At 44.8% G+C, this 22789-nt stretch overlaps 1 protein-coding gene across 4 annotated transcripts in view; it reads left to right on the top strand.

Annotated features, from left to right (window-relative positions):
- Positions 1 to 22789, top strand: part of ADGRB2 (adhesion G protein-coupled receptor B2) — a 682656-nt gene that overhangs the window by 625552 nt on the left and 34315 nt on the right. For all 4 annotated transcript variants that reach the window (XM_073551947.1, XM_073551949.1, XM_073551948.1 and 1 more), the window contains one exon: positions 7051 to 7201. In XM_073551947.1, the coding sequence (XP_073408048.1) occupies positions 7051 to 7201 (151 nt within the window). The remainder of the gene's footprint in view (positions 1 to 7050; positions 7202 to 22789) is intronic.

Here is a 22789-nt window from a genome sequence, read left to right as displayed (position 1 = left end):
TGTTATTAGCAGCAGCAGGTGTACGCTGATTGGAGTAGTAGTCCCATCTGCCGCCACCTGCTCTTGCTTTTATCAGTTGAATAAAACTTTCAACATTCTCACTTGCTAGCCCTGATCGCAGCGCGAGCAGGGGAGAATGATGAGAGCGGTCTTCAGCACCCGGCACTGATGAACAGCGCTAACAGTACCACACACTGATGACACATGGATGTCATCATTGTGTCATAAGTGTCCACATGCGCTAGAAGTTTTGCAGCCCATGCGCTGTTAAAAAAACGGACATGTCAGCGTACTTTGCCCACGGACACACGGTCCATGGAAACACACTGACGTGCACAAGTGACTGGGTCTATGTGTGTGTTTCCAGTATGTGTGAAAACTGTCACCACACGTGCCAGACACAGTGACATCTGAAAGAGCCCTAAGAGTGTGTTAACATATATGAGTTGTACCGCAGCCAAGTAGCACAGTATTAAAAACACGAGGTATAATTATTACAGTATTACCAATATTCTGAGAATTCATGAAAAGTACGGTACTTATTAAGGCAACATTTCCAAGATGAGTATTTGGTGAGCTTTTAATGTTGCAGATTTCCTGTCTCCAGTTATTTTGTAAATTAGGTTACTGTCATTATGTTACGCGGGGCTTAGGTCAAAGAAGGCTGAAATACCCGGGGCCCCTGCGGAGTCCCTCCAACTAGGGAAAACCCTGTCTGACCCTCAACCCAGGGTTTTTGCTAATGGTGCAAATGCCTGAGCCTCCAACCTTTCCTTATCTCCTGCTCAGCCCTAAGCTGAACCCTCCACCCTCCACCCGGTGAGTCGTCAAACCACCAAAGCCCACACAGTAATGACAGACAGGGAGAACTTAAACCGCACCGCGCCGCATACACACAGGACAATATCGTAATGTGAACAGGGCAAAACAAAACACAAATATAGGAAGGCGACAAGGTAACAACGGATCATACGCCACCAGCTACGAATTTCTCTCTCCAACACTTCCTCTCCAGACCGGAACCACTTGGCATAAAACACAAGCTATAATCGGCGACGCCCATAGGCCAGCACGACTATTTAAAGACCGTGGGCGTGACCAAACATCCCACCAGATTTCCAGCTAAATTAACCCCCAATAACCTGAGTAAAATCAAGCCGGCGCCACTGAGGCTATAGTGGATGGAGATGGAACTACCGCTGCCTGCCGGACGCTGTGGTGTGAATAGCGTCCGACATGACACATTATTTTCATTGCAGTTTTGAGTGTGGCTTTTTTCATACGTTTTTACTGTGTTTTTGATTCTGCAGTTTTTGTCTCTTCTTGATACGTCTTGTTTTAAATTGAACTGATTTGTTTTTGATACTTCCTGATATTTGACTTTTACAAAACTTTAATTATATAGATTAAATGTGTTTTAATTGCATTACTGCAGCAGAAAAACTCTAAAAAATGCACATGCTTTTTTTTTTACCTGTGGATTTTCTGCATCTAATGCAATTCAATGGGGAAAATCAGCAAAAAGAAAATAAAACTTTGGAAATGTGAAACTGGCACCACAGGTCTTTTTACTCTGCAAGAAAACAACAGTGGGCATGAGATTTCTATAAATCTCATCCACTTTGCTGCGGCTTTTTTGACACAGCAAAAATACACAGCATCAAAGATTAACCAAAAACTCAGTGTGGGAACTTAGACTAAATGTGGAAAACCATGACAAATCGGGAGAAAACCAAGTGTGGTTTCAGCAGTACACTTCCTAGCCATGTAGCCATGGGGTAGGAAATTGTTCATGCGAATACACCCCTATTGTGTTGGCACAGCTTAGAAAATGACAAAATAAAAGAAAATATGAAAACCCCAAAAGCAAAAAATGTGTAAGAGAGAGAAGTACATTATATTCTGCAGTTTGAGAAACAGGCATCTTACAAATCCTTAGTTGATGGCTTCCTAAGATAGTCTTAGCTATGTGGCAAAAATTTAGAAAAGGAGCTAGAGTACTCCCTTTGAGGGAAAATTATCCGATTTCTACCTTACGGTGCACTTAAGGGATGAGCTTCACATTTATATGAAAGGAATTCCGTCAGTAGGTTTTTGCTATGCGTTCTGAGGGCAGCGCGAGATAGGGGCTGAGACACTGATTTCAGTGGTGTCACTTATTAGGATGTGTTCTGTTGTTTGAATACAATGAGTATTTTATCAGCAGGAGAGTATCACTGTCTAGACTAGAGCTCAAGTGCCTCATAGTCCAACCGCGCCCCCTCCTCTGATAAGCAGCTCAATGTCAACAGACAATGTACACAGAAAGCTGTGTGGGCGGGGTTCGCTTTCTGAGCTCTGCTATATGCTATATCTAAAGACTCTGATTGTATCACAACTGCTGCACCCAGTAAGTGACACATCGTTGGAATCAGGGTCCCTTTCTGTACATTAAGCTACCAAAAAAAACTTGTGACATATTCCCTTTAAGAGAAAATGCCATGGAAGCTACTCACACTTCTAGGAAAGAGACTATTACCATGAATAACTTCAAAAACTGACTGTATGATTGACAATTATCTAAATGCTGCAAGTAGAGGACTGTTTGATGAATTTCAGCTTTGATGAACAGAAAATGCATATGACTTTTAAAGAAAAATCCTTGATGACACCGTCATTTCATCGACTATGATTATGACTAAATGCAATGAAGGCTAATAGGAATATGTTAGTAGCCCACCAACTATTTGCACCCTGCAGACGGTAATACAAGCTTTTTACAATGGCTTCTTGCTCGAGAAAGGTGTTAGTATTTCATTAGTATGTCAGCCATATCCAGAAATAGCATGTAAATCATTTCTGCTTTGAGCACATCTGCACTGCGTTCTTCCTACGCACCCACTGGTCTTATGTGTCTTTGTATGCTGGGTTTGCTTTTGTTTCCTTTCTCCTATGCTTTTTAATCAATATTTGTATTAACTTACACGCTCGGTAATATGCTGCCAGTTATACACTAGATCTGCAATGCTGGGGGCTAAAGAGGGAAATCAATTTGGGAATGGAGTGGGAGGTGATACATCAGGAGAGTATTTTCTTTGTTGCCCATAGAAGAGGAGAGAGATGAATGGGGCTGTTCTGGACATCATTATTATTATCACAAGTTTAGCTTGTTGAGGCCAGTGTGTCCTGACTTTATATTTCTGAATATTACATTAATGCCATCCGCAGTACTACTTGGGGCATTTTGCTCTCAGGAGTAATAATACATACAGCTGCAATCAAAATTATTCAACCACTCACGGCAAAACAGGTTTATGAGCAAATTGTACAAACTTCTTGATGTTTGGAATAAACAAGAACATCTTGAATAACTCAACGTAACTAATATAACAAGCGGTTTCCTCAAATTTAACACAAAATACAGCTTTTAATGATTACTGCAGTCTTAGAAAACTTTCACTGCCTTGGACCTTCCAAGGACAAAGATCCCCAAAGTCCACCAAGACTTGGATTCATAAGAAATCCTGGAAGATTCGGGAGGGCCACAGTTGTCCGATTTGAGCACCATAAAAAATGTTTGGTAGGATATGGAGAAAGGTCTTGCAGTACGCCAACCCAAAAATGTTAGTGAATTCAAGAACATTACCCATGAGGAACGTTCTAAGGATCCCCAGGAATGTTGTCGGAAGTTGGTGCCTAGCTATACATCACATGGGCAGCAGGTTCTGACAGCTAAAAGGTGCTGTACTAGAGGTTGAATAATTATAAGACTGCAGTAGTCTTTAAAGTGTCATTTAGTGTTGACTTTAACGAGGTTATCCAGTGCTGTATTTTAATGGTGTCCGGAACACCAAACTGCACTTGCTCACTGAGCCAGTGCGTATGTCCTGAGTACAAAAGCAGTGCTCAAAGATACCTGTGGAGCGGGGCAGCAGTGGTGATGATGCATGCTTCAGACTATCAGGACCTGAAGCACGTGACTGCTGGGGGCGTGGCCTAAGCTCCACAGAGCTAGGAGCTGCAGGGAAACTCCTAGAAAGGTAACTACAGGACAATGTTACCAAGGGGCATAGACAGAAACCAGATGAAGCCGGGGTCAAAGCACAAGATAGCAATACAGTACCAAAGGATTAGACAGAAGGGATAGTCAGGACGTAGCAATAGATCAGAAAACCAGAACGGGCAATGGACGATACAATAGGGACAAACTGTAACGGAGTAACGATAGCCAAGCCAGGAGGTCAGAACCGTAGAAGACAATAGTACCAAAAGGAGAGACGGAGTTCAGAGTGAGGGGACAGACCGGGTCATACACGGGAATCAAACAAGCAATGCAGTATCCACGCACACCAGGGGGGTCAGACACACAGCCAGAATAACCGTATAGCTGACAGGGAATCCTAGTCTGGAGGGAGTATAAATAACCCTCCCAGATCCAAAGAGAGGCCGGCAAAAGTTATCCCTGTGAGAACAGGACATTAACCATGTCCTAACCATGACAAATGGTCTATGCTTAGGATAGGTCATTAAAATGAGATCCGTGGGGGATGCGACACTTGGCATCCCTGCCGGTAAGTTATTTTTGTTGCCGGTGGTGATCAGTTATGGAGCGAAACTATACAGCTCAGTTACTATGCAGTGGGCTAAGCGAGGTATTGTAGATTTGTGCCTATTTATGTGAACAGGGGCGGATATGTTGCACCCAGCCATGGCCACTATATAGATAGTTCCACTCCACTACTGATCACTTCCGACAGCTGCCGGCACAGAGAACAGTTGATCAGTGGGGTTGTCGGGTGTCGCAGCACCATTGATATGATATTGATGACCTGTCCTAAGGATAGATCATCAATATAGACCAACGTACTGGACAACCTGTTTTAAGAAACCACTGGTTATTATAGTTTTGATGAGCTATTTAAATTTTTCTTCTTTGACTATATTATTGCCAAAAATAGAAAGTTTATAATTTTTTTTAATAACCGTAACTTGCAGTGGGGGGGTGTGAATTATTGTTCTTTTGACTGTATGTGATTTTATATTGATATAACATATATGTTAAAGGGAACCAGTCAACGAGTTTCTGTTATGTAAGCTGAGAGTAGCATGATGGTGGAGCAGAGAGCCCGATTCTAGTGATTTATCACTTACTGGGCTGCTTAGTGCAGTTCTGATAGAATCCCCATTTTCTCTGCTGCAGCTGTAGCAGTGGTCAGAATTTCTGAGCTGTGTACAACCTCGACCACACTACTGATCCACTCAAACCCTAGGATAATGATTTGAAAACAAAAAATGTCTAATAATAAGAATTACTCTTAAAGCAGTGATTCACAAAACAGATTTAAATATACCACCTAATGGTTTTCTGGTGATATACAATAGTCACAAATGTGCATGTAGTATAAGGGAATAAGTGCAAGAGAAAACCGGGCATCATCAATGGTGGTGGGGAGCATGTAGCTGCATAAGGTGTCTGGTGTATCAGGAATGTTAATTCTATATTAACAGGTGTATATAACAAACCCTAATTGCTAGAAATGGGAGGATTAAGGTGCTTAGTGCTGTGTGCTCTCATTATACAAATCATTTGATACCTCCATCATTTGTAACCTAGTAAACATCAATGGTAGCTCCTTGACCAACCTTTAATGCCAGAGAAGTGCTTAGAGCTATGCAATCACAGTATACTGGTAATTTAATATATCAATTATTCATGACCAGATAAGGTGCATCAGAGGCCCATTTATGCAGACCAACGGTGGTAATGTGTCATCCAGTTCACTTTGACGCGCGTTTGTCATCAAGCTTCATCAGAAGGTGTTAACTGGATGATGGGGGGGCTGTTGTTACATACCCCTCTTGTCCTATCACGTCCGCTTACATGATTAAGCACATATGTGTGGCACTCATGTCGGGAGTCTGCAATCCCGGAATTTCAGGATGTGACTTCCAGTGAAGCAAGACCACGCCCCCAAGACTTGTCACAGGGGGACATGCTGTCACATCACCGAAGGGACATGTTGCCTAGAAAACCCGGTCCACAGACTGCCCTCACGACTGCCTTCTTTGCTTCTACTCCTATCCTCCTCACGATGCTCATATCACTCTTTGTTCTCAGATTAAATAGCAAAAACCTGCTGACAGATTTCTTTTAAACCAGTATGCTTATGGGCTGAACTTGAAACAAGTCATATCTGATTGTCAACTTTTGTATTAATTCTTACTATAAAATCAATTCAGTGTAAAATTTGAGTGAACTTTGAGCAAAATCATTAAAAGGGTTTTTTTGATTTTGTAAACCCTTTTTCCCTGACTGCAGTTCATTTTTAAAATAAACTTACATTGCTTCAGTCACCATCCCCAGGTACAATGCTGAGTCTCCAATGCTGCTCCCGGAGTCTGTTAGTGTATGCAATGCTGACGTCACGTCAACAGGGCAAATAATAACTGAGCTTAGTGCCTGTGCCCGAGTTGATGGCTCAGTGATTGTCTGCAGCGCTGTTGTGTATAGGCTGTGTTCACTATTTCCGCTTATCTCTATTTAAATGAATGAGACTCAGCAACAATGCTAGATACTAATTATAGAAAAGAATAGAGCAGGTCCTTTTTTTTCTTGAAATCTTGTACAAAAAAAACAGTTTTGTGTGATCACTTTCAATTGAATTCACATTTTATAGCCTACTTGTGTCAAAACAAGTAATTGTAATGCTTCTAAACTAAAATGTTATAGCAATGGTTGGGCAAAAAATGTAAACTAATTATGCATTAAAGGTGGAGTTAGCCAAGTGTTATAGTTAAAGGGAACAATTTTGGAGTAAATATCCTACAAATGAACAGATGACTTTAGGTTGTAGAAGAATAAGGAAACTATTAAGTCTCACATGGATGGATGTTAAGATTACATTTTGGACATTTTGAGCAGTAGCCGTGGGCCCAAGTTAAATTAAAAAGAATTCTGTAGCTCTTCTTTTAGCTTGCTTTGTAGAAAAGCATAGAGAAAAAGAAAAATGCCTCGGAACCAATAAACTAAATCTACTCCTGTACTAATTTCTGCTTTCTGTCTCCCCACAGGCTGTCTGCGCTTTGATCGCTGCTTTCTTGCACTTTTTCTTTCTTTCCTCTTTTTGTTGGGTGCTAACAGAGGCTTGGCAGTCCTACCTGGCCGTCATTGGGCAAATGAGGACACGTCTGGTCCGTAAACGCTTCCTGTGCCTGGGATGGGGTAAGCACAGTTTCCATATTGGGCTTCATTAAAAGCTCCTGACAGCACATACAGTGGGTACAGAAAGTATTCAGACCCCTTTAAATGTTTCACTCTTTGTTTCATTGCAGCCATTTGGTAAATTCAAAAATGTTCATTTTTTTCTCATTAATGTACACTCTGTACTCTATGAGAAGAATGGCAGAGGACCCCTAAATCAAGGTGTGAAAAACTTGTTGCATCATTTACAAGAAGACTCATGGCTGTACTTGCTCAAAAGGTGCTTCTACTCAATACTGAGCAAAGCGTCTGAATACTTATGACCATGTGATATTTCAGTTTTTCTTTTTCAATAAATTTTCAAAAATGTCTGCATTTCTGATTTTTTTCGGTCAAGATGGGGCGCAGTGTACATTAATGAGAAAAAAATGAACTTTTTTTAATTTACCAAATGTCTGCAATGAAATAAAGAGCCAAAAATTTAAATTGGTCTGAATACTTTCCGAACCCACTGTATAGGGCCTGATTCACCTTTTTTTTGTTGTATTCAGTGACTTAATTTTATGTTAAATTCTTCAAAGTGGCGCACGTGGCTCATGAATTTTAAGCAAAATAAAAAATGTGTTTCATTTTTATATTACATCTATTTAGTAACTTTTTAGGCACATTTCCACTAAAATGTTCGCAAAAATTTCAAACATAAATATAGTCACTCAAGGTAGAAACTGAAGTATATTTGCGCCAAAATTTTCCGGCTTTTTAAAAAAAATGTCAATTGATGAGGCAGAAGAAAATATCAAGGAACCCAAAAAACTGCCCACAATAAGAAACATAAAAAAACAGGTGAACACATATAAAATTAAAAGAAGGATTAAGAAAAAAATCAAAAAACACCATAAACTAGATAAAAAGGTGCAAATGCAAAGATAACTCAGACCCATCAACTCTAAAAGTTTTGACTGTTGCTAAGCTCTATAGAAACTCTTTCTCCAACCATAATGACATTATTCCAGAACATACCTTGGCTACTCCATCAGTTCTGCAGGTTCAACACAACTTAAGCATCTCTGTAGTTGGATGTCTCCTTATACCGGAGCCCAAATCTTTGCATCCTGGAGCCCTGCAACAATACATTTCAAATTTGAATGGTGGCTTACTAAAAATAATAAATAGCACAGGGTTCTTACTAATACTGATTTTTGATCAAAAATAGCATAAAAGCAATCCCACCATCGACAAGGTGACCCTGATTGGGACGGACCTACATGGTCTAATATTCAAAACCTTACCATGTGTCAGAGTTGACATCAGCGTGTGAATAAGGGCAGACTAAAGGACTGGGTCCCGATCTGTGGACACTAGCCTAGGGAAGCCTTTAAATGTAATTTCAAGCTCAAGGGAGGGAGGCCACACCCTGACTTGCACAGAATGCAACAATACAAATAAAAACAGAAAAATTGAGGTTTGTTTGAGTTGGTATACATGCAGCACATAAACACATGTTCACATTAGCCATAAAGCATACAAAACCTACAAGAAGCAAAATGAGCAAAATCCCTGCTGTAACTAAATAAGTAAAAAGCAAAAATGCATTTAAATAACACAGATTTCTTAGTAATACCGTTTTTGATCAAAAATAGCATAAAAGCCATCCCACCATCGACAAGGTAACCCTGATCGGGACACATGATGTAGGCGCAAAGACTCCAACAGTGTATCATTTACATGGGCTGCTTACTTCAGTTTTGATAGCTCACCGTTTTATTTGCTGCAGATCTACCAGTTCTGTAAGTGCTGAGCTGTGTATAACCTTGCCCACAGCACTGATTGTCAATTTTCTGTGTACACTGTGCATAGGCAGAAATCTGCCAATGTTAGTCAGTGATGGGGTGTTGTTATACAGAGTCCATGAACACAGAGGACTACATGGCAGCAGGAATTAATAGTCCTTTAAAGGGAATCTGTCACCCCATTTTTGGTCTATAAGATGCAGCCACCGCCATGAGGGGCTTATCTACAGCATTCTGTAATGCTGTAGATGAGCCCCGATGTAACCTGAAAGATAAGAAAAACGAGTTAGATTATACTCACCGGGGGGGCGCGGTCCAATGCGGTGGGTATCGCAGTCCGGCGCCTCCCATCTTCTAGCGATGACGTCCTCCTCCTTAAGCCGCAGCTCCTGTGCACGCATACTATATCTGCCCTATTGAGGGCAGAGTAAAGTACTGCAGTGTGCAGGTTCCGGGAAAGATAAGAGAGGTCCAGTGCACACTGCAGTACTTTACTCTGCCCTCAACAGGGCAGATATAGTACACCTGTGCAGGAGCTGCAGCAGAAGTAAGAAGGAGTTCGTCATCACTAGAAGATGGGAGGCGCCAGACCGCGACACCCATCGGACCAGACCGAACGCCAGAGTGAGTATAATCTAACTTGCTTTTCTTATCTTTCAGGTTACAGAATGCTGTAGATAAGCCCCTGATGGCTGTGGTTGCATCTTATAGGTCAGAAATGGGGTGACAGATTCCCTTTAATGATAATCTCCTGCTTATAAAAAGTGACCCTACAAACAAAAAGGAAGCCAATGCCAGATATTTAAAGAAATTTACCTTTATTTAACATATACATAAAAGGTATTACAATTTAGAGGAAATACAGATGCAAAATATACTGCATACAAAGAGTGTGCACTAATCCTATTTATAGTTAGAGAGTTCTTACATAAATAATTCCTGCCCATTAAAGTGAGATCCCATAGAATGTTATGCTGCTGAACACCTGTATAGGTTTTGACCGTAGGGGGAATCTTATAAGGGGGTTAATCACATGCACTTGATGTTGAATAGAGCCTAAGATAGGCTAAAAAAGCCTTATTTTAAATGAGTAATCCTATAAATAAGTACAAAGAGGCTCAGGTCAAACTTAACAGTACATGAGAGGACCTCCAAAGGTAAAGTTCAAATAAGTACAGCAGTTTGAGTGTATCACAGAGGTTATTATACATAAAAAGTGCAAAAAAGGGAGGATAGTCCAAGTAGTTAATTACCCTCTTTAAAGGGAACTTGTCAGCAGGATTGTGCACAGTTACCTACAGACAGTGTCAGGTTTGCGCCGTTATACTGAATAAAATGATACTTTGGTTGATGAATATTGTTGAGCGATACCGTTCGATACCCAAAAATATCGTATCGAATGGTATCGCCCGATACGAAAAAAATATCGGGTATCGCCGATTCCGATACCGGAAGTCCCATTCAAGTCAATGGGACTCCCGGTATCGGAATTAAAAAAAGCCCTTTATTTCCTTGTTGGCTAATTCTACATAATTAAAAACAAATAAGAATCATGTAGAATGTATTGTGGGAGGTGGAGGATACATTAAAGGCATAGTGGTTTATTCAAATCACATGGAATAGCATTAATTCCAATTTTTTTTTTCAAGACGTTCGGAGTTAAAAAGATATTAACTATGTTAACTTTTTTATATTTTGTCAGATATGTATGTTTCACAACTTCCATGCTCTTCACCTTCTTTTGTACTTCTCCCACACTTTCTCCTTCATGATCGGCAGCAGTAGCATTTTTTTCATCAACTTTTTCTTCACCTTATTCATCTTCTTCTTCTTCATCTTCTTCCCATTAACTTTTTTTTCCATTCTTCATATTCTTCTTATTCAGCTATTATCAATTTTAATATGCTATTTCTTCATCTTCTTCCTATTCTTCTTTGTCTTCATTTTCTTATGGTGACAGGCATTCCTGTAGTACTTATCTATAAAAGTTATAAGATTACACCTTACGTTCTGCCTGTCACTAAAGATTTACAACAGGATTTGTCCGCGTTCAGTTTGGCCTGCAGCAGCAGGCATTTTCCAGGGGCACCACGAAGAGGAACGGACTCACCCCCATTTACTGCTTAGTCTTCTTCTGCTTATAATTTTGATTTCTTCTATGCTGATTTTTAATCTTATGCTTAATGTTCTTCTGCTTTCTGTTCTTCTGCTTTTGCTTCTTCTGCTTCTTGTTCTTCTGTCTTTTGTTCTGTATCTTGGTGGTTGTCTTCATGTTCTTTGTCCTCTTGGACATATTATTTAGGGTCATATTTCTGGTCTTCTTTGGTGTGGTCTTCAGGGTCGTCGTCATCAGGGTCGTCGTCATGGAGATCAATAAGGATTACCAAAGACAATTTCAAAAAGCTTGATCTTGGAAATGTAGCAGAAGGTACAAGAAGGCTGAGAAACTGGTGAGGACCAGCTGACAGTACTGGAACCCGTAGTGGCAGCAGAAGGAACAAGAGCCAATGGCACTACTGAGGAACAGCTGACGGTGCTGGACCCCGGTTACCATGCAGGAGGTACCTGTGCTGGAAACCACTACCAAGGACCAGCTGACATTTCTGGACCTCGGATACCGAGATGGAGGCACCTAGGCCAAAGGCTCTGGCGAGAACCAGCTGACAGTGCTGGAACCCGGATGGGTAGCAGAAGGAACAAGAGCCAATGGCACTACCGAGGACCAACTGACGGTGCTGGACCACGGTTACTAAGCAGAAGGTACCTGTGCTAAAAAGCACTACCAAGGACCAGCTGACGGTGCTGGACCTCGGATACCGAGATGGAGGCACCTAGGCCAAAGGCTCTGGCGAGAACCAGCTGACAGTGCTGGAACCCGGATGGGTAGCAGAAGGAACAAGAGCCAATGGCATTACCGAGGACCAACTGACGGTGCTGGACCACGGTTACTAAGCAGAAGGTACCTGTGCTAAAAAGCACTATCAAGGACCAGCTGACGGTGCTGGACCTCGGATACCGAGATGGAGGCACCGAGGCCAAAGGCTCTGGCGAGAACCAGCTGACAGTGCTGGCACCCGGATGGGTAGCAGAAGGTACCCATCCAAAGCAAAGTAGCCAGGCCGCAAGCCGGCCGCAGTTACGGAAACCCACAGTCCTACAGGGGGTCCATGTCCCATTGGCACTACGGATCCAGCCTTCAGTGCCAGATCCCGCAGTCCACATAGGAGTCACCTAAACTGCAGGCACCGTAGAGTCAGCTAACCCGGCCGCAAGACGACAGGACAATGGATTGGTGGCAAAGTGACCTTGACACTACCCGGAAACAGCTGGCGTGCTGAAAACAGGCTGGGCAACAGGGAGTACCCGTGCCAAAGACACTGCCGAGAACCAGCTGATGGTGCTGGAACCCAGATGGGTAGCAAAAGCTATAAGAGCCAATGGCACTACCGAGGAACAGCTGATGGTGCTGGACCACGGTTACTAGGCAAGAGGTACCTGTGCTTGAAAGCACTACCAAGGACCTGCTGACGTTGCTGGACCTCGGATACCGAGATGGAGGCACCTAGGCCAAAGGCTCTGGCGAGAACCAGCTGACAGTGCTGGAACCCGGATGGGTAGCAGAAGGAACAAGAGCCAATGGCACTACCGAGGACCAACTGACGGTGCTGGACCACGGTTACTAAGCAGAAGGTACCTGTGCTAAAAAGCACTACCAAGGACCAGCTGACGGTGCTGGACCTCGGATACCGAGATGGAGGCACCTAGGCCAAAGGCTGTGGCGAGAACCAGCTGACAGTGCTGGAACCCGGGTGGGTAGCAGAAGGTACCCATCCAAAGCAAAGTAGCCAGGCCGCAAGCCGGCCGCAGTTCCTGAAACCCACAGTCCTACAGGGGGTCCATGTCCGATTGGCACTACGGATCCAGCCTTCAGTGCCAGTTCCCACAGCCCACATAGGAGTCACCTAATGTGCAGGCACCGTAGAGTCGGCTAACCCGGCCGCAAGACAACAGGACAATGGATTGGTGGCATAGTGACCTTGACAGTACCCGGAAACAGCAGGCATGCTGAAAACAGGCTGGGCAACAGGGAGTACCCGTGCCAAAGACACTGCCGAGAACCAGCTGACGGTGCTGTAACCCAGATGGGTAGCAAAAGCTACAAGAGCCAATGGCACTACCGAGGAACAGCTGACGGTGCTGGACCACGGTTACTAGGCAGGAGGTACCTGTGCTAGAAAGCACTACCAAGGACCAGCTGACGGTGCTGGACCTTCGGATACCGAGATGGAGGCACCTAGGCCAAAGGCTCTGGCGAGAACCAGGGTGGGTAGCAGAAGGTACCCATCCAAAGCAAAGTAGCCAGGCCGCAAGGCGGCCGCAGTTACCGAAACCCACAGTCCTACAGGGGGTCCATGTCCGATTGGCACTATGGATCCAGCCTTCAGTGCCAGTTCCCGCAGCCCACATAGGAGTCACCTAAACTGCAGGCACCGTAGAGTTGGCTAACCCAGCCGCAAGACGACAGGACAACGGATTGGTGACAAAGTGAAATTGACACTACCTGGAAACAGCTGGCGTGCTGGAACCAGGCTGGGCAACAGGGAGTACCCGTGCCAAAGACACTGCCGAGCACCAACTGGCATTGTTGGAGCCCAGGGACAATCATGGTGTAGGCCGAGGCCTACTTGGTGGTAGTTTTATATCGGTTCCGGACTACAGCTGACTGTCAACGTGCTCCAATTAGGCATCTGTGTTATGATTGAGTCACAGTAGGAGGCAAAAACAGAAATGCTAGCGAAGTCCAGAAAACCAGAGAGGTTGGCAGCTATCAGATTGCAGACCCCTGATCCTATCCACAACAACTAACAGTAGCCGTGGGGGGTTCCTACGATGCCCTAGACCCCTCGATCACAGCTGGAGAATTAAATAGACCTAAAGAAAGAAAGGGGAAATCTAAACTGCCCCAGAGCAGACCCCAAAGCAATAGGCAGCCCCCAACATATAATGACTGTGAAGCAAGATGAAAACACTAACACAGACAGAAAGATAGACTGAGCAAAGATGGGGCCCAAACTAACTAGATAGGAAAGGACAGGAAGGCTGCTGTCTGCAATCCGTGAAAAACCCTATGAAAAATAAGAGCCAACAGACTGACCGTGAAAAAGGCCCTGAAGACGCTAGGCTTCAAAAAAGCTATGTCAGTACTCAGGAATATTCTGAAGACAGAGCAACCGGCAAAAGGAGATTCAGCTCACCCCAGCAGGGAATGGCAGAATCCAGAAAAGCAAGGAAAACAAAAACAAAACACAAATGCTAACAGGCAAAGCAGAAAATTTAGCTTTAGAGGAGCAGGAATCAGACTGGTGTCCTAGAAGTCCACAGAGAAATCACCCGCAGGGCAGAAGGGCGTCGGCAGCCTTATATCCAGTCCGTGACTCCACTCAGCCAGTCATCCTCATTAGGCTCAGATGCCTGATAATCAGGCTCATTACCTTCCTTTACCAGAATAGGGAGTTCACCAGACCTCAGTGACGAAGGGGAAAATGAACTCACAGCAGTACCTCCCCTTTGAGGAGGGGTCACCAAACCCTCAACCACGCCACCAGGGCGATCAGGGTGAGCCCGATGAAAGGCACGCACCAATCTTTTGGCATGAATATCAGAGGCAGAGACCCAGGAATTATCCTCCTGACCATAACCCTTCCACTTAACCAAATACTGGAGTCTCCGTCTAGCCAGACGGGAATCCAGTATTTTCTCTACCTCATATTCCATGTTACCTTCAACCAATACAGGGTCTGGAGGTGCCACCCCAGGAACAACTGGTTCAACAAACCTCTTCAACAAGGACTTATGGAACACATTATGGATTTTAAATGTGACAGGAAGAGCCAAACGAAAAGAGACCGGATTAATAATCTCCAAAATCTTGTAAGGTCCAATAAATCTAGGCTTAAACTTAGGAGAAGCCACCTTCATAGCAATATTTTTTGATGATAACCACACCATATCACCAATCTTAAACTGGGGCCCAATGGTCCTATGTCGATTGGAAAACCGCTGGGCCTTTTCCTGGGAGAGAGATAACTTATCCACCACTTGGTCCCAGATCTGGTGCATTCTCTCCACCACAGTGTCAACACCTGGGCAGGCAGAAGGCTCCACCTGCCCTGAAGAAAATCGAGGATGAAACCCAAAGTTACAAAAAAAAGGTGACATCAAAGTGGCAGAACTAGCTCTATTATTTAAAGCAAATTTGGCCAAGGGCAAAAATGAAACCCAATCATCCTGATCAGCGGAAATAAAACATCTCAAATACGACTCCAAGGTCTGGTTTGTTCTCTCTGTCTGCCCATTGGTCTGAGGGTGAAAAGCAGAGGAGAAGGACAACTGAATTCCCAGCTTGGAACAGAAGGTCCTCCAAAATCTAGACACAAACTGAACTCCTCTGTCAGATACAATGTTCTCAGGAATCCCGTGTAAGTGAACCACCTGTTGCAAAAACAGGGGCACCAACTCAGAGGAAGATGGCAACTTAGGGAGTGGTACAAGATGAATCATCTTAGAGAACCTATCACAAATCACCCAAATAACAGTATTTCTTTGAGAGACCGGCATATCAGAGATGAAATCCATTGAAATATGGGTCCATGGCCTCCTGGGGACTGGCAAAGGCATCAACAACCCACTAGAGCGAGAACAAGATTTAGACCGGGAGCAAGTCCCACAGGACTGCACAAAATTCCTGACATCATGAGACAAGGTGGGCCACCAAAAAGAGCGACTCACCAGATCTCTAGTACCAAAAATACCTGGATGACCAGCCCATGCAGAGCAATGAACTTCAGACATCACTCTCTTCTTCCACTGGTCGGGAACATACAACTTTCCACTGGGACAACGCTCAGGTTTGTCCTCCTGGAACTCTTGCAGAGCAAGTCTCAAATCGGGTGAGAGGGCAGAAAGAACTACCCCTTCGCCTAAGATGGTAGCAGGCTTGGTCACCACAGGAGAATCAGCAAAGAAACTCCTAGAGAGGGCGTCTGCCTTGACATTCTTAGTTCCAGGAAGAAAAGAGACCACAAAATCAAAACGTGTAAAAAACAAGGCCCACCTAGCCTGTCTAGGGTTCAAGCGTTTAGCCGACTCTAGGTAAATCAAATTCTTGTGGTCAGTGAGGACCACAACTTGATGTTTAGCTCCCTCCAACCAATGTTTCCACTCCTCAAATGCCCATTTCAAGGCCAACAGTTCCCGATTCCCCACATCTTAGTTACGTTCAGATGGAGAGAACTTTCGGGAAAAGAAAGCACAGGGATTCATTTTAGATGTTACAGGATCCTTTTGGGACAAAACAGCTCCTGCACCAATCTCAGAAGCATCCACCTCTACCTGGAACGGGAGTGAGACATCAGGTTGCCGCAAAACCGGGGCGGAGGTAAATCTTCGCTTCAGCTCCTGAAAGGAAGCACCAGCCTCCGGAGACCAATTCAACACATCAGCACCCTTCTTAGTCAGATCAGTCAATAGCTTGGCAATACTAGAAAATTTTGCTATAAATTTCCGATAAAAATTAGCAAAACCCAAAAACTTCTGGAGGGCCTTCAAAGAAGTGGGCTGAAACCAATCATAAATTGCATGTACCTTGGCAGGGTCCATTTCAATAGTTGACGGAGACAAAATAAATCCCAAAAATGAAATCCTCTGTACTCCAAAAAGGCATTTCGATCCTTTGACATACAGGGAATTCTCCCTCAAGATCCGAAACACAGTCCGAATATGTTCCACATGAGAATCCCAATCCTTGGAGAAGATCAAAATATCATCCAGATAGATAATCAAAAATTTATCGACAAAATCTCGGAAAATATCGTTCATGAAGCACTGGAAGACAGAAGGGGCATTAGTGAGCCCAAAAGGCATCACCAGGTACTCAAAATGTCCCTCCGGAGTATTAAACGCCGTCTTCCATTCATCCCCCTGCTTAATGCGGATAAGATTATACGCCCCCCTGAGGTCAAGCTTGGTAAACCAGCAAGCACCTCTAACTCTAGAGAATAGATCCGAAATCAGGGGTAACGGATACTGATATTTAATAGTAATTTTATTGAGGGCACGATAATCAATACAAGGCCTTAAAGAACCATCCTTTTTGGCCACAAAAAAAAAACCGGCACCTAAGGGTGAAGAGGATGGTCTAATATGACCCTTCTCCAACGCCTCCTTAATATAGGACCGCATAGCCTCGTGCTCGGGTACAGATAAATTGTAGAGACGACCCTTGGGAAATTTATACCCCGGGCTTAGTTCAATTGCACAGTCATAACTCCTATGAGGAGGCAAGGACGCAGACTCATTCTCACTAAATACATCATAAAAGTCCGCCAAATAGTCAGGAACATCATGCGACTGAGGAGAGGTGGAAAAAACCAGAGCCTCACTAAAGGCACACCAACAACCCCAACTCACCACAGACACAGATTTCCAATCCAAAACTGGATTATGAATTTGCAACCAGGGAAACCCCAGAACAACGGCATCATGCAGAGCATGCAACACCAAAAATCTGCAACTTTCTTGATGGTCTGGGGCGACCCGCATGACTACCTGGGTCCAAAACTGAGGTTTATTTTTAGCCAAAGGAGTAGCATCAATCCCCCTCAAAGGGATAGGCATCTGCAGAGGTGTCATCGGAAATCCACAACGTTTAGCAAAATCCAAGTCCATTAGGTTTAGCGCTGCTCCCGAATCCACAAAAGCCTTGGCGGAAAATGTGGACAGGGAGCAGATCAGAGTAATTGCCAGAATAAACTTAGGTTGAACACCACCAACAGAAAACGTGTGTGAAAAGCGTTTCTCTCGTTTAGGACAAACAGAAATAATATGCGAGGCATCTCCACAGAAAAAACACAGTTTATTACGCCTTCTGAACTCCTGACGTTGCGCCTTAGACAAAACTCTATCACATTGCATAGGTTCAGACGTCTGTTCAACCGGTGGCAACACCTCTCGTGCAATCCTGCGTTCACGTAAACGCCGATCAACCTGAATGGCTAATGACATAGAATTGTTCAGACCAGAGGGAACAGGAAATCCCACCATAGTATCTTTTACGGCTTCTGACAAACCCTTCCGAAAGAGAGCAGCCAAGGCATTATCATTCCAGGTAGTAAGGACCGCCCACTTTCGGAACTTTTGACAGTACAACTCTACAGAATCTCGACCCTGGTTCAATGCCAACAGGGTCTTTTCAGCCTGATCAATAGCATTAGGTTCGTCATACAACAACCCCAAAGCTTGAAAGAATGCGTTCACATTAGTCAGAATAGGATCATCTGGTTTCAAAGAAAACGCCCAATCCTGGGGATCGCCACGCAGCAAAGAGATGACAATTTTTACCTGCTGGGCGGAGCTCTCTGACGAGTTAGGCTTCAAGGCAAAAAATAATTTACAATTATTTTTGAAACTCAAAAATTTAGATCGATCCCCAAAAAATACATCAGGTGTAGGGATCTTTGGTTCAACAGCATGCGAACGAGCAAGGTAGGCGGAAATTCCCCGCACTTCCGCAGCGAGCTGCTCCACACGATCAGACAATTGCTTTATCTCCATTGAGAGAAAAAAAATTTCCCCCTACGGCCTCAGAGATATAGAGGAAAGAATATACACACTTTTTTTTTTTTTTTTTTTTTTTTTTAACACAATTCTTTCCTGCTATTGAGTACCCTAGGATCTGCGGTATGGCGGGTGATTCTGTTATGATTGAGTCACCGTAGGAGGCAAAAACAGAAATGCTAGCTAAGTCCAGAAAACCAGAGAGGTTGGCAGCTATCAGATTGCAGACCCCTGATCCTATCCACAACAACTAACAGTAGCCGTGGGGGGTTCCTACGATGCCCTAGACCCCTCGATCACAGCCGGAGAATTAAATAGACCTAAAGAAAGAAAGGGGAAATCTAAACTGCCCCAGAGCAGACCCCAAAGCAATAGGCAGCCCCCAACATATAATGACCGTGAAGCAAGATGAAAACACTAACACAGACAGAAAGATAGACTGAGCAAAGACGGGGCCCAAGCTAACTAGATAGGAAAGGACAGAAAGGCTGCTGTCTGCAATCCGTGAAAAACCCTATGAAAAATAAGAGCCAACAGACTGACAGTGAAAAAGGCCCTGAAGACGCTAGGCTTCAAAAAAGCTATGTCAGTACTCAGGAATATTCTGAAGACAGAGCAACCGGCAAAAGGAGATTCAGCTCACCCCAGCAGGGAATGGCAGAATCCAGAAAAGCAAGGAAAACAAAAACAAAACACAAATGCTAACAGGCAAAGCAGAAAACTTAGCTTTAGAGGAGCAGGAATCAGACTGGTGTCCTAGAAGTCCACAGAGAAATCACCCGCAGGGCAGAAGGGCGTCTGCAGCCTTATATCCAGTCCGTGACTCCACTCAGCCAGTCATCCTCATTAGGCTCAGGTGCCTGATAATCAGGCTCATTAACTTCCTTTACCAGAATAGGGAGTTCACCTGACCTCAGTGACGAAGGGGAAAATGAACTCACAACACATCTGTCTCCACTCTGTTTCCAGGATTTAACCTGACCACCAACACTGCCAGTTTATGCGCACAGTAGCCGTCAGCCCAATCCACACGTGTTCCTGTGTTACTGGGGTTCTGTAATGTCAGCAGATCCCCTGATGTGTGTCTGCCAATGTCTCCTGCTCTGTCCACCTTCCCACCACTTGTAGTGGGAAGGTGGACAGCGCAGGAGACAATGCCGGACACACATTGGGGGATCAGCTCACGTAACAGAACACCAGGAACACAGGAACAAGTGTGGAATGCGTGGACGGCAACTGTGAGCAGGAACTGGCGGTGTTGGAGGTCAGGGGAAATACTAGAGACAGAGTGGAGACAGAGGCCAAATCAGAGAATGTTTAAATCAGAAGTAGTTACAATTTGGAGGCAGCAGCAGTTTGCCCTCCACACAGCAGGGGATCAGCTGATGTTACTGACCCCCACTTACACATGAACGAGTGTTTTTTCTGTGTGGACAGCACTTCCGAGCACCAACTGGCGTTGTTGGAGCCCAGGGACAATCATGGTGTAGGCTGAGGCCTACTAGGAGCCAGGTGTAAATCGGAGATATTTTGACTTTGGAGGGAGCAGGACACTTTGCCATACACACAGCAGGGGATCAGCTGACGTTACCGAACCCCACTTTCACATGAACAAGTGTTTTTTTCTGTGTGGACAGCACTTCTGAGCACCAACTGGCGTCGTCTGAGCACCAACTGGCGTCGTCGGAGCCCAGGGAAAATCAGGTAGTAGGCCGAGGCCTACTTGGTGGCAGTTTTAGATTGTTTCTACACTACTACTAACTGTCAACGTACTCCAATTAGGCCTCTGTCTTCACTCTGTTTCGAGTATTTCCTCTGGCTTCCAACCACGCCAGTTGCTGCTCTGAAATGCCGTCTGCACAACCAACACTTGTTCCTGTGTTACTGGGGTTCTGTAACAGCAGCTTTTCCCTAGAGGTGAGTCAGGCAATGTCGACTGCTCTGTCCACTTTTCCACTACAAGTAGTGGGAATGTAGACAAAGCAGGAGACATTGCCGGACTCACCTCTGGAGATGAGCAGATGTTACAGGACCCAGGTAACAAAGGAACAACTGTTGATTGTGCAGACGGCACTTGAGAGCAGAAACAGGCGGTGTTGTAGGCCGGAGGAAATACTCAAAACATAGTGGAGACAGAGGGCAAATCAGAGAACATATTAAATCAGAGGTAGTCAGAAGTTGTAGGCAGCAGGAGAGTTTGCCATACACACAGCAGGGGATCAGCTGACGTTACCGAACCCCACTTACACATGAGCGAGTGTTTTGTCTGTGCGTACAGCACTTCTGAGCACCAACTGGCGGTGTCGGAGCCCAGGGAAAATCAGGTAGTAGACCGAGGCCTACTTGGAGCCAGGTGTAAATCTGAGGTACTTAGAGTTTGGAGGAAGCAGTACACTTTGCCATACACACAGCAGGGGATCAGCAGACGTTACCGAACCCCACTTACACATGACCGAGTGTTTTTTCTGTGCATACAGCACTTCTGAGCACCAACTGGCGTTGTTGGAGCCCAGGGAAAATCAGTTAGTAGGTTGAGGCCTACTTGGAGCCAGGTGTAAATCAGAGATCGTTTCAATTTGGAGGGAGCAGGACACTTTACCATACACACAGCAGGGGATCAGCTGATGTTACCGAACCCCACTTACACATGAGCGAGTGTTTTTTCTGTGCGTACAGCACTTCTGAGCACCAACTGGCATCGTCGGAGCCCAGGAAAAATCAGGTAGTAGGCTGAGGCCTACTTGGTGGCAGTTTTAGATTGTTTCTACACTACTACTAACTGTCAACGTACTCCAATTAGGCCTCTGTCTTCACTCTGTTTCGAGTATTTCCTCTGGCTTCCAACCACGCCAGTTGCTGCTCTGAAATGCCGTCTGCACAACCAACACTTGTTCCTGTGTTACTGGGGTTCTGTAACAGCAGCTTTTCCCTAGAGGTGAATCAGGCAATGTCTCCTGCTCTGTCCACTTTTCCACTACAAGTAGTGGGAATGTAGACAAAGCAGGAGACATTGCCGGACTCACCTCTGGACATGAGCAGATGTTACAGGACCCAGGTAACACATTAACAAGTGTTGATTGTGCAGACGGCACTTGAGAGCAGAAACAGGCGGTGTTGTAGGCCGGAGGAAATACTCAAAACAGAGTGGAGACAAAGGGCAAATCAGAGAACATATTAAATCAGAGGTAGTCATAAGTTGTAGGCAGCAGGAGAGTTTGCCGTACACACAGCAGGGGATCAGCTGACGTTACCAAATCCCACGTACACATGAGCGAGTGTTTTGTCTGTGCGTACAGCACTTCTGAGCACCAACTGCGGTGTCGGAGCCCAGGGAAAATCAGGTAGTAGGCCGAGGCCTACTTGGAGCCAGGTGTAAATCTGAGGTACTTTGAGTTTGAAGGGAGCAGTACACTTTGCCATACACACAGCAGGGGATCAGCTGACGTTACCAAACCCCACTTACACATGAGCGATTGTTTTGTCTGTGTGGACAGCACTTCTGAGCAACAACGGGCGTTGCTGTAGCCCAGGAAATAAAGTTCAGGTCATAGAAACATGAACACAACAGGAGACCTGGATCCTGTTGCCAGGCAATTATTTATTCTGGAAGAGGACTGGCAAATTCAGGTGAGATCCAGGCCTTGTTCATTTTCACAAAAGTAAGCCGGTCAACATTATCGGCGGATAGTCGCGTGCGACGGTCTGTTACCACACCACCTGCAGCACTAAAGACACGTTCCGATAATACACTGGCAGCAGGGCAAGCCAGCACCTCCAATGCATACTGGCTAAGCTCTGGCCATGTATCCAGCTTAGAGACCCAAAACTTGAATGGGGAAGAGCCGTCTGGGAGTACACTAACAGGGCAAGACAAGTAGTCTGTCACCATCTGACGGAAACGTTGCCTCCTGCTGACTGGAGCCGTCTGTGATGGTATAGCCGTCTGTGGCGGTCCCACAAAACTTTTCACATTTGGGCCATACTGGCCTTGCCTTGTCCTGTGGCACTGCCTTTGCTACCTCTTTGTGCAGAGCTTCCTCCACTGCCTCTAGCCACATGGCTGCTTTGAAAAGCACTACCAGCAACACTCGTGGGGGGAATGGAGAACATGATGGCCTGCACAAGTGTTTCTTGGTACGTCCACATTTTACGCTCCCGGTTCAACTGTGGTATGAGGCTTTGTAAGTTGTCCCGGTAGCGAGGA

The sequence above is a fragment of the Dendrobates tinctorius genome, unplaced genomic scaffold (assembly GCF_039654945.1).
Source record: "Dendrobates tinctorius isolate UK_male_01 unplaced genomic scaffold, ASM3965494v1 ptg000183l, whole genome shotgun sequence".
Classification (NCBI taxonomy): Eukaryota; Metazoa; Chordata; class Amphibia; order Anura; family Dendrobatidae; genus Dendrobates; species Dendrobates tinctorius.
Note: the sequence above shows the minus strand (reverse complement) of the source record. Positions and strands in the feature narration are given on the sequence as shown.